Genomic DNA, 15821 nt, shown 5'->3' on the forward strand with positions numbered 1-15821 from the left:
GTGAATTGGAATATCTTAGTCCAAAGAAAATGTTCTCTTCAACTTAATAAACAACGATGAATTATTTATTAGTAAGTTGAATTTAATTCCATTAACATCCAGACAGTAAGTCAACTACGTGTGCGATTTCATTAAGGGTTTTATTTTTTGTTGATAACTGAATTTATTGAATGGCAGATAAGCAATTTGTAGAAAAATAGAGACACGGTGACACTAGGAAGTATTTAAAGAAGAAATGTGGAAACCCTTGGGATGTAAATGTGAAGATGAACAACACTCAGAAACAGCTCTGGCTTGTGGAAGAGGCAAGTGCGGTACACTGGCTGCACAAGGGAAGATGAGCATATGGTCGACTTCCATTTGCAGCGATTTCTCAAGGCTTCTTCACTCAATATTTCTGATTCAGGGAGCAAAGTGAGAGTATTCTGTCTTCAGCTGGTGGGGTATCTCTAAGAGGCTTGGGAGCGCTGTTAAGACCAGAATGGAGAGCCACCCCCACCACCTCTGCTTCTTGGATGCCTGATTCTGATTCTCCTGGAAGATGCCAACCCTCAAAGGAGGTCACGTTACACAGGCTGGGGGTAGAACTCACCATGGCTGGATGAAAGCACTTTCAATGCACAGCCCACCTTCATCGCCCACTGAAACAAATGCAGGACTCTACTCACGTGGTACATCACACCAGAATCACATATAATCCTAGAGTATCTTTATTTGTTCTATAATTTAATAGTATACCTATAAAATAATTACATTATACTTATAGCTTTTCTTCATTTATAAACAAAACAAAACAATTAAATACACTTCGAGCCTATAAGGTAAACTTTGTACATACAATAATCCCCAGAAGGAGCGTCACGCTGCAGCATACTTTATTGCTTTCATTGCTACCCCCGCAGCTGGGTTCCAACTGTGCTCGTGGTTGTACTGTGTGAGTTCTTAGCTTAGTCCTGCCCCTCGCTGACTGGGTTCTGTTCATAAAATGATAGGGGATGGCTTTGCCATTGAGTCGGAGACTCCTCCACTCACCTCCTATTCCCTTCCTTTAGCCTCCACTGCAATCACGTGGACTTCCTTCACAGAGCTTCTGCTGCGTGTTCTGCCACGGAGTCTGACTTGAGGTTTTTCTGCTAAATGCAATGATCAGTTCTGGACACCCTCTCCACATTTTTGCTCCATCCCTAGTTACAGCTAACTCCATCCTTGAGTTACAACACTCAAGAATTCCTTTTTCTTTCTTTGAATGTGTATACCCGTTTCTGAAGCCGAGACCCCCTTTACGGCAGGACTCTGTTCGGATCTCACGGTGTTACAGGATGACAGCAATGACATTTGCAGTGCAGCGGCAGGAAGCAGTCTGCCCGACACACACACTACACTCCTCGCTCTCTAGGTAGGTCTAGACTCACGGTCACTGGTGTCGGAAAGCCTCATTCCCCAGAACACCTTGCAGAGTCTTTCGCACATGCTAGGGAACCGAACCCTTACCAGGAGCATGTGCTCAGAGATTACCGGGGAAAGGTTTTCGAAGTAGGCTGATTCCCACCTACAGCATCTCACTCACACTTGTCTAATTCTATAAACACGACTCACAGGGAAGACTTTTTGGAGCAATTTAGTCAAAGAATCCAATGTACGTGTAATTTTTTCAGGAGAATAAATTATGCCAACTTCTATAGTAAGAGACCACAACATGAAGCTCAGCAATTGCTGACCAACATGAAAGGTGACCTAATGTGCTTGCTCATCCTTTTTCAAGTCCACTCTTTGAAAAAGCAGCCAGTTGTTTTCTGCCGGGTAAGTGAACTAGATGACGAGTTGATACATTTTATCCATTACCTCCTCCATCGCCAAGTGACCCAACTCCTTATATTTTAAATATCTTTCTTTTAACAGGAAATAATTTTTGCTTAGTGTTACGGCAGTGAAAATAGCATATCGTCCCACTCCATACATGCATATTAAACATCACAGGCTTTTTGAGTTTCTGGTTAACAATGTCCCCTGAATTTCCCCTCCCTACACCCACCCGCTTAATGCCATTTCTATTGTACTTTGTGCTGCGATGATTCAGTACCTTCAGTGAAATACCATTCAATGTAAAATCAGGACTCCTCCCATCCCCTGCCGGCTCTAAAATAGGTGCATGACAGTGAACTGCTGACCCAGCATTATTTCCGAGCACCACACCTTTTAGGCAGGTTGTTATCTGCCTTCCCTCCTTACTCAGCACGGCGTTGCAAGGCCAGGGTCAGAACACGTGAAACAATACATGGATAGATCTATAATACTTTTTAACTGCTGCTTACAATATAGGTCATTACAAAACCAACGTTAATATAGAGGCCTTGTGTGTGATAATATTCTAACTGCCGCGATAATAGCACGCACACCAAAGTTCTTTTTTAGTCCTCAAACGGGGCTGGGGGGAGTGAAGGGGAAGAGGTGGCGGTGGCTGGAACTGAAGCGAGGTCCCCAGGGAAGCCCACTTCAGGTTCTAAGTGGCTCGAGTTGTCTCCTTGGTGTCAGGTTTGTTAGGAGACCTCCCTCCGTGAACATCTTCTTGAACATTGGCCACATCCACATCACAGCAGTGGCCGAGGACAACGGTTCAGTCACAAGAACGGACGCTCCCTGCCAGAGTCCAGGGACAGCAGGAGCTGGAAGGGTTGCTGGAAAGACGGACGCATCCTTCACTTCACTCTGAAAGGAGGCAAGCCGGAGTGTGGGTGAGGCCAGGGAAATACTCTCTTCCACACGGTGGAAACATCAGTGCCGGATTTACAGTGCATCACCTGAAAGGTCCTCTCCGACTGCTGAGTGGTGGGTAGTAGTTTTCCAGCACCTTCCTTCGGTCCCGATCCACACCTGGTTTGGGGGGCACAGATGGGGCCCCGGTCGGTCAGGAGCACGTCAGCAAAGCTCCACTCGTGGTCCACGTTTGTATCAAAGACACTGTCAGCCCCAAGAGACGGGCTTGCTGCGGAGGGGGGACACCAGGCAGCGTGTGAGTGAGCTCGGAGGACAGGGACAGAGGCGGCAGCGGCGCGACCCAGCGGCCGGGGCGTGCAGTGCTGAGCTGCGTCCTGCCCCGGACCCTCACTGCTTGTCTGAATCACTCAGGTTCACCGACATGCACCTGCACTGCTTCACCTTCTGGATTTTTTTGAGTCGGAAGGGTGGGTCCAGCCCGGGGCATTCGAGCTCCACGAGGACGGAAGTGACGCGCTGGGGCTTGCAGAAGGCGCAGGACTGGAAGGACTCCTCCTCCTTCTTCACGTGCCGCGGGATGTAGAAGGAGTTGCACTGGCCGTAGCAGAAGCGGTTGAGGATGGTGCGGCTGCGGCAGCCCTCCTCGCTCACGGTCTGCCGCAGCCTGCCGCAGCGGCTGCGTCTTGCACCAGTCACTCTTGAGGTACTTGCGCTCGGTGACCACCAGGGCCTCCTGGCTGGAGGCCAGCACCTCCTTGATCTGGTGCTGCCATCTCTCCGAGTTGTTGCTGCTGCCGTCCTTGTAAGGCGAGGGGATGGCGCCCGCCGGCCGGTTCTTCCGGGCTTCCGCCACCTTCACCAGCACCGCCACCAGGCACAAGGACAGGGAAAGCTTCCAGAACATCCTGCAACGAGAAGACAGTCAGAGAGGCAGGCTGGGCAGGGCGATGGCGTGCAGCTGCCATCGTTTTCCTTGACTGTTAGGATGGCTGACTCTGGATGCCCAGAACCAGCGAAAGGGGAGAAGTGATTAAACAGTATGCGTGTAGACAGCGCTGAGAGCGCTCTAAACAATGCTCCGACGGCCAGAAGTTGGACACAATGGTCAGTAAGTCATTTAATAAGTTAGAAAACACGCTGCTGTTGAGCAATTATGGAAGAAATTGTAAAGCAAATGCTGTCAAGAGAAAGTGCCAGGCTAGTGACTACAGATACTGTTTAAGTGCCTGCCAGTGCTGTCCTAAGGCCTTTATGTGGGCATCTCCTTTGATCCTCGAAGCAGCATTAAGATGGAGGTAGTATTATCCCTACTTACAGTAAAGTAAACTGAGGCCGAGAGGGGTTGAGTCATTTGCCCAAAGTGCACAACTACTGAGCCACAGCCTAGGATTGGGAGCCAGGCATTGACTGCTAACACCATCAAAATTAACTGCTAGACATAGATCTAATTAGAAAAGTTACTAAGAAGTTGATGGAAGGTGGGCATGATTCACACATTTCTTAGAAGTGAGTACCAAAGTTAGAAATGGATATAGACTAAAAAAATTAATAGTTGCATCTGTACCACATGCAAATAAAAAAACAATTAACATTTAACAACTGCACACAATATTCAAATGATTCACACAAGTCGTAAAGTAGATTCTCGTAGGAAACCAATTTCTAGTTGTGAAGTGAGAAATTTCCAAGGCTGCATCAACACTGCCTAAGGCCAGTGCGAAGGTTACCTACATGAATAGATTCTTTTTTTCAGATTGCTTTTAGGAGACATGTGCAACAGAAGGGAATCCAAGAGAAATCATTCTTATACCATCTAAAACGGTCTAGTAGGAGGCAAGCCGAAGTCCAACTACGGATGGACTTCAAATTTTAATTATGCATTTTAAATGAGCATATTCTCACTAACAGCCTCAGGGAACACGAATATCCAGCAACAGCAATGGCGCCCATCTCATTTCATGCACATCATCATCTCCATGTTTATCCATTTCCTGTGTGTTTTATCCCTTGCAGAACTGCATGAATTCTCATCCTTTAACATGCACACCCCAAAAGGACACGTCACAATAATATGTAACTATGATTATAATACAATTATAGAGAAATATATTAGGTTGTTAGAAAGTCATGATGTACTTTTCTATGTTATTCTATGTAAAAATACATCATGACTTTACTGTCAACTCTATATATATGTATAGATATATATAAATAAAAATCAGGTATGAGTACATAAGAATTATATAAGCATATGAAATGTAATATCATGTCTAATTCCTTGAAGTGTTATCATAAATGTCTTACATATATCCTTACTGATGATGATAGCTAACAGTTATTGGTTCTTACACACCTCCGGCCTAGTTTTCTTGCATGTGCTAATGTGTTTAATCAGTAGAGTACTATGAAACAGACATTATTATTTTCTCCATTTTATGGGTTAGGAAACTGAGGCTTTAAAAGGTGGCATAGAGTCAGCCGGTGACATGATGGTGACTAGATCCCACATGGCTGACTGAACAATTTAAGTCTTGGACCTAGCAGCTTAAAACATGCACTGGGTGCGTGCCCATAATCCCAAGAGGAGATTGGAGAAAAAGGCATTGCGAGTGGCCCTCCCCTCTGGGGGTGCTTTCTCACTTTCTCTCTCTCTCTCTCTCTCTCCCTCCTAAGTGCACATGCCTTATAAAAAAAAATAATAATAAGAGGCCTAATTTGCCAAGACTACAAATACTATCTGAAATACTAGAATCTAGACATCCAACTCTGGAATCTGAGCTCCTACGAGTAGAGCTGCTTCTTTGTTAATATTTATTCTGGCCCAGTTGTGATCACATGCATTGGACACTGCTGCTTGGCAGACTGAGGCTACACGATAGGGCTGGGTTCAATTCCCGGTCTACCCTAAAAAGTTGGGCTCAGTGGCTCTAGTCCCAGCTACTTGGGAAGCTGAGGCAAGAAGAACTTGACACAGTGGGACCCTGTCTGAAAATCAACATGTGCACTCACACACACACACACACACCTCACATCCCCTCCTGCAAAAAAGTATATATGTTAAAATATCTATGCTAAAAGTACATGTCCTGGGACCAGCAGTTAGCATAATGGCTATGTCATTGGACTCCCATATAGTCGACCACAGTTCAAGTCCTGGACCGGGCGGCTTAAACTCACGTGTGTGCATGCATGCCCAAGATCCAAAGAAGAGAATGGAGGAGAAGGGATTGCGGCATGGCCATCCCCCCTGGGGGGTGATTTTTCATTTTCTATCTCTCTGTCTCTCTCTATCTTTCTGGCGAGCACACGCGCCCTATAGCGAAAACCTCTCCAAAAATAAAAAAAGAAAGAAAAAGAAAAGTACCTGTCCTGCTCTTAGTCTAGATCTAAGCCATGAGAGGCCTTTATATGTCAAATTGAAGATGATTCCTTTATTCATCTACTATTTGTGGAGTCTTTAGAATTCCACCATTCCCATCAGAGACGAAGCCAAAGATGTGACAGGGTCAGATGAACCCAGACAAGATTTACTCCCCATTCCTGATCTCACAGCCTCTCCACTGACTATCTCCTCTGTGTTCCAGTCACACTGATCACTTTTCTGTTTCTAGAATGTGCTTAGCATCCTTTTGCCCCAGAGCCTTGCATTTGACTTTGCAGATGGCTTTGTTCTTCACAGTTGTCCAGTCTTTGCTCAGTGATTACATCCTTAGTGAGGCCTTTGTACATATCTTCACCACAATCCTGAATTTCCCAGCCTCCTTCCCTGCTTTATTTTATTGTTTGTTTGGTTGCTTGTTTTGTTGTTGTTGTTTGTTTTTTTTGTTTGTTTTTGTTATAGGGCACATGTGCTCACCAGAGAGAAAAAGAGAAATACAGGGAGTGTGAAATCACCTCCTGTGGTGATGGCCGCTTTGCAATGCCTTCTCCTCCTGTCTCCTCTCTAAGGATTTTGGGCATGCCACAAATCTACCTGATGTGATTTTTTTTTTTAAGCTGCTGGGTCTAGGACTTGAACCCCAAAGCCACCCATGTGGGATTCAGTGTCTTAAGCTCCATGCCACTTGCTGGCTCTATTCCCTGCTTTCTTTTCCTCCATGGTTCTTACTATCTCATAAGAAAGTATTTAATAATCTTCTTCTTATTATTGTCTGGCATTCCTCTCTAGAATATAAGTCCAAGAGAGAAGATCTACCATTTTGTTTATTGCTGTGTTCCTGGCCTCAGAAGAGTACCTAGTGCATAGTAGGCATACAATAAATATATGTTGAATGAAATATTAACGCCATGTGTTTCATGGCTTCAAAAAGCTTGTTATTAGGAAGCTAGAGAAATGCATACAAATGATTAAGTGTGACCAAAATATGTAGGAACAACAGCCTAGGTTGGCATGGTAGTGATCCTGGGACCACGTCTTAAACAACTGGGTTGCTTTAGAATGCAAATTCCTAGGCTCCACACAATAGCATTCTGAATCAGTAGAGCTGGGTTGTAGTTTGAGATCTGTATTTTTAAGAATTATTAATATTTCAGGTAATTTTTTTAGAGATTTTTGCCATAGAGTGTGTGGAGAGAGAAAGAGACAGATAGTGAGAGGGAAAATGAGAAATCACCTGCTGGGGGGGGATGGCCATGCCACAATCCTCCTCCATTCTCCTCCTGGGGTCTTGGGCATGCATGCACACATGCCTGGTGTGATTTTTAAGCCAGCAGATCCGGAACTTGAACCATAGTCAGCCATGTGGGAGTCCAGTGATGTAACCACTATACCATCTGCTGGCCCCAGGAATTTTTTTTTTTTTCAGAAGAAGTGTGTTCACTAGAAAGAAAGAGAAAGAGAGGAAGAGAGAGAAAGTACCTCTTCCCCCAGCAGGGCCTGATCACAACATGATCCCCTTTCCTCCATTTCTCTATCCTGTTGATTTGAGTCATGCATGCACATGTTGTTGATACATTTTTCAAGCTGCTGGAGCTCAGGATTGAGGGGCAGTCAACCATGTGGGATCTAGCTCCCTTCAACACTGTGCTATGGTGTCTGCTCAACTTCGGGTAATCTCAATGGGCCCCAATGATCCCCAGGGGATAGTGGTGGCACAAAGAAAAGGGATTGGTTCTACCTGGAGCAAAAGCAAGAGGAGCCAAGGAAGGAACAACTGAACAGGTCCCTTAAAAACAAGTAGGTTTTTTACAAGTGATGCTACTGCTGCAAGCCCAGGAGTTAGGTAATGTGGGTGACATTGGGCAAGGACAATAAAAAAAAAATAGAGAGCAGATGGGGAAAAAATCAGTTTTGTGTGTTTTTTTTTTTTGTAAAAGCATTTTGTCCAACACAATGATTGAAATTTTAAGGCTGATTTTTAAAAGGGCTTTTCTCACGCTTTCTTAGTTCCACACATGAAGTGTCATATAAAAATGGCCACGCTTCCAGCAGTCTCATGGCAAGCATGGTGTATTGGATACACTCAGCTTATACAGTTTATTATATTTGTGGAATGATTGTGATCTCAATAGCCTCTTAAAAAGAAAGTATTTTTGTTCCATTTTAATAATTTTTAAAATTATTAACATTCTGAGTAAACACAACCAAAAGTTTGCAAGTCTTAGCCAGGAAAGATTTAGAGAGTCAGCCTTGTCCTCAACTTTTTGTGCCAGTGATGGCTTCACATGCATCGTCAATAGGCTCAAAACTGCATGCTTTTGTTCAACAGGTCCTAGTTGTTGTCAGAACAGAGCGAAAACATGTTCAGATTGATTTGGTGCAAAAACTCTTGGAATCAGCTACACTAGACATGGTAATTAACAACATACATTCTTCGAACATTTTCAGAATATCTGGCAGTCATCCTTAGACGTTGTGTCTCACAGGAACCTAAGAAGATGACTGCCCAGCAAACATCTGATTTTCAGGGAGGAAAAAGGGATTGATGAAATCTAGGTGACTGAGGCAAACCAGGCTCTTCTTTCTGTATCTATATGCCATTTCTTTTCTCTTTCACACATACCAGCAGTAAGGTTGTCAAGGATCTGGCATCTCAGTGTCAGAGCAGGGAAGTAAACTAGTGGGGTTTCGCCACAGTGACTCTTAGGCTGTGTCCTCTACTTCCTGTCACTTAAGCAGTTGAACCAACTTTTGCTAAGGGTACCTATGACTCTCCTGTCCTTGGTTTTGTGGAGTTCACTGGAGGAGAGGATACACATGCCTCTATCTTCAGTTCACTGATCATCCCATCATCCTGCACACATGTGTCTGCAGCCACCAGGACCCGAATGTACCATGTCAGAGTCCTGCTCTGCCTAAAGCTACTTTGCAACTCAGAAATGGTTGGCATACAAGTAACCTCTCAGGAATGTTGTCACAACTGCCAGGAATGACAGCACAAGGATACTTCACTTTACTCTCACATCTTATGTTTGGCTTGCATCAGAAGAAACTCGTAAATAAATACTGTGGTTTTATTAACTATCCTTCTGGCCTGACAATGTTGTCAATTTGCAAGGGGTGCCAGGACTGTAAATGCTGATGGTCTAACCAGACTGACTTGGCCATAGTTGGTTGTCCAAAGAGAAAAGTAGTGGAAGTACTTTCCTCTTAAGTGAACGCCCTCAGATCTGGCCTTTGTAGATACCAGAACAAGAACTGCACGGGCCAAAGCAATCTTGTATCTACGCGGCTAAACAATCACAGGACCTTGCTTTCAGCTCTTCCGAAATCTTCCGAGCAACATCAAAACCTGAATAGGGGTTCTACAATAGGAGTTTGAGCAATAAAGTGCCTGATTTCTTGATTTCTATAAAAGAATACAGCAGTGCCGAATCATTCCTGTATAGAGGTGTATGCAAGTGACCAAAGGGTAAGGGTACAACTAAGCTGATAAACTTACTCCCAGAGTGATGTGTTAAGTTTTAGAGGTCAGGTCAAAGCAGTATTGGACTCTGCAGGAGTAGCAGTTGAGATGTGGCTGAAACATTTTCTGAGACAAGAATTCTAGGGCTTCCTAGGAAGGTCAAAGGGAAGCCACTTAGTGCTGAAAATGAATAGGCACATGTGGGATAAACCCGCTCTTGCCACCCAAGTGAAAACAGAATACAAAACAAACAAAAAGCTCCAAAACAGACCCCTGACAATGTTTAACTTCACAATATATTTTTGAGTTCTATTATTTTCACAGCCTCAACAACCAAAAGTACTTAATTCATGACTTAGATTCTTAGAGAAAGGTGGTCGTCTGTCTCTCCAGTTAACTCTTCAGAGACAAATGTAGATGATCCTTGTTCCCCAGCATCCTTGTAGTATAAGGTTACTTGTTGAAGCCACTCACGTCTGGCACTTAAAAACCATGGCAAACTATGGCCCACTGGCCAAACCAGTCTGTACTGGCACAGAGTCATGTCAATTCGTTCACATTCGTCTGTGACTATATTTGTACTCCAGGGCAGAGGGAGAAGTAGAGACAGTGACTATAAGGCCCATGCGCCTAACGTAGTTACTCTCTGGCCATTTACAGAAAAACTTTGTCAACTCCTGCTCCCAACTTCTTCTCTCCAATTTAGTCATTGCCTTCCTTTTATGGTTGGGCTCTTTTGCCAGAAAAATAGCTTCCCATTTTATTTTTTTAAATAATTATTTATTTAATTTTATTATTATTATTTAAAATTTTGCTATAAGGCACATGTGTTTACCAGAGAGAGAAAGAGAGAGAGACAGAGACAGAGAGACAGAGAGAGGAAAAGTGGGAAAGCAAGCCACCAGGTCCAGGACGCAAGCCGTGATTGGCAATGAGGGAGTCTAGTGCCTTGACCACCATGTCACCTGCTGGTCCCATAGCTTTCTATTTAAAAAATGTCTAAATATGAAATATTTTAAGTATAAGACAAGACAGAAAATATAATAAACCCTGTGTGCCCACTACTAAGATGAAAACAGTATTAAAATTTTCCATCTTTATTTTGCAAACTCTTCCAATTTTGCACAAAAGAATACATCTAAACTTGAAGTATCATCCTCCCACTCCATCTCTTACCATCGCTGAGATGACCAGCACGCTGAGTTGCAATATATCATCCCTGTTGACCTTTCTGTTTTGTGTACAAGGGTATGTTTGTGTGTGTGTGATTAATATTTACACAAACAGTATTACACTAAAAAAGTTTATTCGTTCATCTTTCTGAGGAATAGTTGGGTTGCGTCTACGTTTTCACTATTGCTGACCATGTTGCACCAGACATTTTTGTATGTGTTCATTAATGCCCATCTGGTATTTCGTCTAGATGAGGCACAAGAAATGGAAATGCTGGGTCATCGGGTACATGCAACTTGAACTTGACTGTTTTGCCATTTGCTTTCCTAGCGCTTCCACCAGTATCTCTCCCCTGGGCCAATGTGAGTCCTTAGTGCTGCATATACTGGCAAATACTTTGTTACCAGATTTATTGCCTTTTTTTCTATCTGAAAAATGTGAAGTGGCATCTTAATGATTATTTTCATTTGCATTTCTCTGATTACCAGGGGTTGTACACTGAGCTCAAATGCAGAGGCTATACAACTGAAGAGAAATGACTGCAACTTATTCAAAGTAGGAGAAACGAAAACATTAGGAGAGGAAAAATAAAAAGTTCTACTATAAATCATCTGAACTGTCCCCAAAAGAATAGGAAGTGGCTTTCAATTTCAAAGCAGAACGATCAGGGCATCCCACATGACTCAGAAGTTTGAAATCCAAATGGAGTCATCTACTTTTCCAAGGGACATTGCCCGAGTGGAACATTGACTCTCATTTTATTCCAGAACAAAATTTAATTTCATCTGGAAAAAATATATTATGATGTTTTAAAAGATTTTCAACCAAAGAATAAATGATACCGTTATTACTTGCTTTGACTCCTGGATAGCAAGTGTATCATTTGGGAAATTGTAATCAAACTTCTTAATTTTTGAAGAAATTTTAGAAAAAATTTGGGATCAGAAATGTGACACTGAGGCAAGATGGTAGTAAAGCATTAAATCAAATAAGGAAACAGAGGAGAACGCTCTTTGATTTATTTCTTTTTTACTCATGACATCATGTGTTCCATGAAAGAGACAGAGAGAGGAGAGAGAGAAGCACAGTCGACAAGGTTCCGTCACACTGCGATCTCCCTTCCCCAGCCCTCTTGCAAGTCATGTTCTTGGCTATGCGGGCACAGACCCAGTGTGTTTCCAGGCCCATCTGGGGATCTGAACCCAGTTGGCTGTGTGACCTCCAGCACTGCAGTCCAGTTTCCTACTGACTGTGCCACCCGGGTGAGCTGGGAATTCCACTTGGGATTGAGAGGGAGAACGTGGTTTCTGACCATTCAGCTGCCCATGCTGTGACCCTATGTGACTCACTTCCAGGCTTCCCTGGGATCCTCTCTGTAAAATGGTGTTAATGGCACTTGCCACCCCTTTACCCTGTGGCCGCTCTGAAGAATGTGGCACTGAAATCAAGCCATAATCCCAGAACTCTCTGAGTACAAAAGGGCCATGAGTTTTCTTTGAAAGGAAGGAAGAAATTATAAGCAATTCATTACACATTTTATAGCCAATGAGATTCTCTGCAGACATTGGCTCATACTGAATTATTTTTCCTTGAATTTCATGCTGCTGCCCAAGAGACCCATGGCGCTATAGTGACTCCTCAGTCCACAGTTCCCTCCTTCACCCTCTTCTAAGATAGTCTTTTGTGTCCAAGGGAAGCCAACATAACAGGCCTCCACTTTCCTGGAGCAGGGCATAGATTTTCTAACTATGTATACATAAATATGAGAGAGGCTTGTCTCAAATGCTTTGAGCAAAATCAAAAACATCCTGCCCATGTACTTTTCCAACTTTTCCTGTTCACTCTTACTTTAAGCCACTTGGTTTCACTTACTGTATAATAGGTTCTAGGTATGGAGACAGAGCACATGGTAAAAGCTGTAATCTCCCTTTTAGATGGTTCTGGAATTCATGAGAAAATTTATTTTATTCTTTCTCTGCAGTGTTTTGATCACCTTTCTTAATTTTTCTTTCTCTGCTTTCCTCTGAAAGGGATTTTTCCACAACACAGGATCTCATTCCTCATGTTCCTTATAAGAATCTCGTTCATACCTATAGCTTCATCCCAGCTTTCTGCTTATGACTGCCTGACCCCATCTCCAGCTGCCTACTAAACATTCCCCAAATGCCCTGTAAGCATCCCAAATTCTGCATGTTCCATATCTCATTGTATTTTCTCCATCTTCTCCACAGATAGTTCCTATCTCCACAAACAGCACTTTTACCCTTCCACCTAAGATGTAAGGCTGAGAGAGCTGATTAATTAATTTACTACCTGAGAGCCAGTGTCCTCCTTTCTTACCAGCAGAACCACAATTTTGTTCAGGTTTTGGATTCCAAATTCCTCGTGGACCCTTTTTACACACCATGGAGTTGAAAGTTGGTTGGCCCAATCCAACTGGTGATTGATTTAGGCATAGGGAATAATACAACCAGGAAGTGAGGTGCAGCCTCCTAGGGAAGATTTTTCTCTCTTGATAGAAACAGACATAGTAGGTCCAGCCATGGGGGTACAGCAGTAACACAATGCTCTGCAACGCTGGAGCCATAAGAGAAAGTCCTGAGTTTGCACCCTGAGGTCTCCCTGTACACAATGGGTGTGTGGATGCCTATAATCCTGGCTGGCTGTAGCTGAGGGTAGAAAGCATGTGAAAACCCTGTTGGGGATGCCCCCCACCATCTGTGTCCCTATTTCTCATAGAAATCAACATTGTTGGTTTGTTTTGCCTTTTGAAACATATCAAGAGAAATGATTGTTCTGGTTTTTGTGGTTAGGCAAAAATATGATGACTGAAGCTGTAGCAGTCTCCATGAGAGTGTAAGCAATAAGTGTGCTTTGGAAAGTAAAATCTCCACAGTACAGAGCACTAAATGGAAAGTGACTATTCTTGATTATGTTGTTAAGTCAACCAGCCCTGGAGCTACTCACCTCTGGACTTCATGCCTAACTTTCTAGTGTTTAAATCGCTTTTATTTAGTTACTGGACAGTATCCAAGCCTATCGTCTCACATTAAATCCGTTGACAACACCTCATTGTCTTTCATGCCTCACTTCTAAATCCCACTGATATTATTTTAGTTTCAGTCTTCATCACCTGATTATTATGTCTCCTCCTTGGCCTCCTTGCCCTCAGACTCTCTGAGATCCATCCATCTAGATTCCAATCACAGTGAACATGCTAACATGCAAATGTGTCTGCATTATTCCTTTAAACCCTTTCATACTTTCCCATGACTCACCAGTTCAGTGTCTTTGCCATGGCGTATAGACTTTCTGTCATCTGTGTCCCCTCTCTGGTCTCATCCCATAGCGGCCCCTCCTCTTCTTCTCTATACTCAAAAGGCACAGACCGCCTTCTACTCTGTGTAGGTATGAAGCCTGTTCTCCGCCTCCAAACATTTGTACAGCAATTTCTTTGTCCAAACTAATGTTCCTTTGATCACCATTAGTTATTTAGGTTTCATTGAAATGCTGTTTCCTTTATGAAGCTATCCATGTTTTCTGTGCTCTTCATTTTTTCCAACCTACTAACTGCCTTGTTAGGCCGACACCATGTGGCCATTGTCAGCACATTTTCTTCCCCACCTGAATGCAAGCAATTGGAATATGCAAGCAATATTTCATCTCTATGTCCACAGTGACTTATGGTGGTGGGATAGTTTTGTATTTTTATGAATGTATTAATGAATGACATATTGGACAACTGAACAAGTTTTAATTACACTGATATGGACAGGATTTTTAAAATATTTTTAAAAGCAATAAAGATGAGCTTTAAACTGAATTAACTTTTCAGTAGCAGTAATATGTTTTCTGCAAGCCTCTAATCATAATAATTTCATACATATCTAGCCATCAAAATCAGAAGTAAATGAAACTGTTAAAATGGGATATCTTTAAGAAACTTAGTTGCTTATGATTCAATAGCAATAATTCGTGCAGGTCTTTCCCTCTATTTCAAAATCTTGTCTACTCTTCTTTGCTCCTTCCCCTACTGCCCTAATGTTGTTTGTTATCTCTCCTTAGTAGATGGTCTCCAGATTGTTAGGTGTCTAGTTCTGGGAATTACATATGGACTGTCCACGGGTTATGTGTTCAAGGGTAGTTTTAGAGGAATTGATATTCAGATCCTCCACCTCCATTTGTTCCTTCTCTTCTTTTTTTTTAGTTTTTTGTTGTTGTATTTATTTATTATTATTTTTAATATATTCAATAACTATATTATTACAGCTTGCAAAGTGAATTTTCCCAGCATGAGTACACGTTACATTAGTCCAGACAAAGACATTATCATACACATTATCATCAACAGATAATTTTACATTTTTGTGTCCCTTAGATGTTTTGCTTCTTTCTTTTCCCCCCTTGATCCCCTTCCTCTCGCCCTCCCCCATTTCCCACTATCCTCCCACACTGTCTCTAGTATCCGTGATTGTTTTCCATGCTTTTGTATCTTCTAGTCTTTCAGTTTCTGCTATAGAATGCAGACATTTGGTATATATTAAGTGGGGACATACAATGCCTCTCTTCCATAATCTAACTTGCTTCGCTTAGCAGTAAATCTTCCATTTTCATTCACTTTCTATCAAATGCCAGAGTCTCATTATATGGCTGAGTAGTATTCCATGGTGTGTATATGCCATACTTTTTCTTTCTAAAAGATATTCTTGAGAAGGTGCTTACTATGGAACAAACAGGTTCTTCTTTCCTGCCTCTTTCAATATTCCCGTCTTCCACTTGACAAAAAGAAGAGAGAACATCCTTCCCACCTACCCTTCCTGTGGTGTATTCCTGACATGCAACAAAGGCTCTGTGGCGTCGAACAAGGAGACTGTTCTAAACCCTCACTGAAATACAGGACTAGAGAATCCTTTTTACAAGTCAGACTGTTTCCAATAATTTGCTTTAGATCCAAATCAAAGGAGGAGTTTTAATTATTAATGAAATCATCTGCTGTTATATAATCAAAATGATTTTTCCTGATTGCTATGATTTTTCACACATAAGACTGAAAGATGTTAGGAAATTGAGACATTACTACTTAACAAA

General features: G+C 42.6%; 1 protein-coding gene across 1 annotated transcript in view; it reads right to left on the minus strand.

Moving 5' to 3' along the window:
- Positions 1–694: 694 nt before the first annotated feature.
- The window catches only part of GREM2 (gremlin 2, DAN family BMP antagonist), a 150577-nt gene continuing 135450 nt past the window's right edge, over positions 695–15821 (minus strand). Inside the window, 2 exon segments of the mRNA XM_006142361.3 lie at positions 695–3378; positions 3380–3620. Of these exon segments, the coding sequence (XP_006142423.1) occupies positions 3103–3378; positions 3380–3619 (516 nt within the window). The 5' untranslated portion in view covers position 3620 and the 3' untranslated portion in view covers positions 695–3102.

This window comes from Tupaia chinensis, unplaced genomic scaffold (assembly GCF_000334495.1).
Source record: "Tupaia chinensis unplaced genomic scaffold, TupChi_1.0 Scaffold000074_1, whole genome shotgun sequence".
NCBI classification, from domain to species: Eukaryota; Metazoa; Chordata; class Mammalia; order Scandentia; family Tupaiidae; genus Tupaia; species Tupaia belangeri.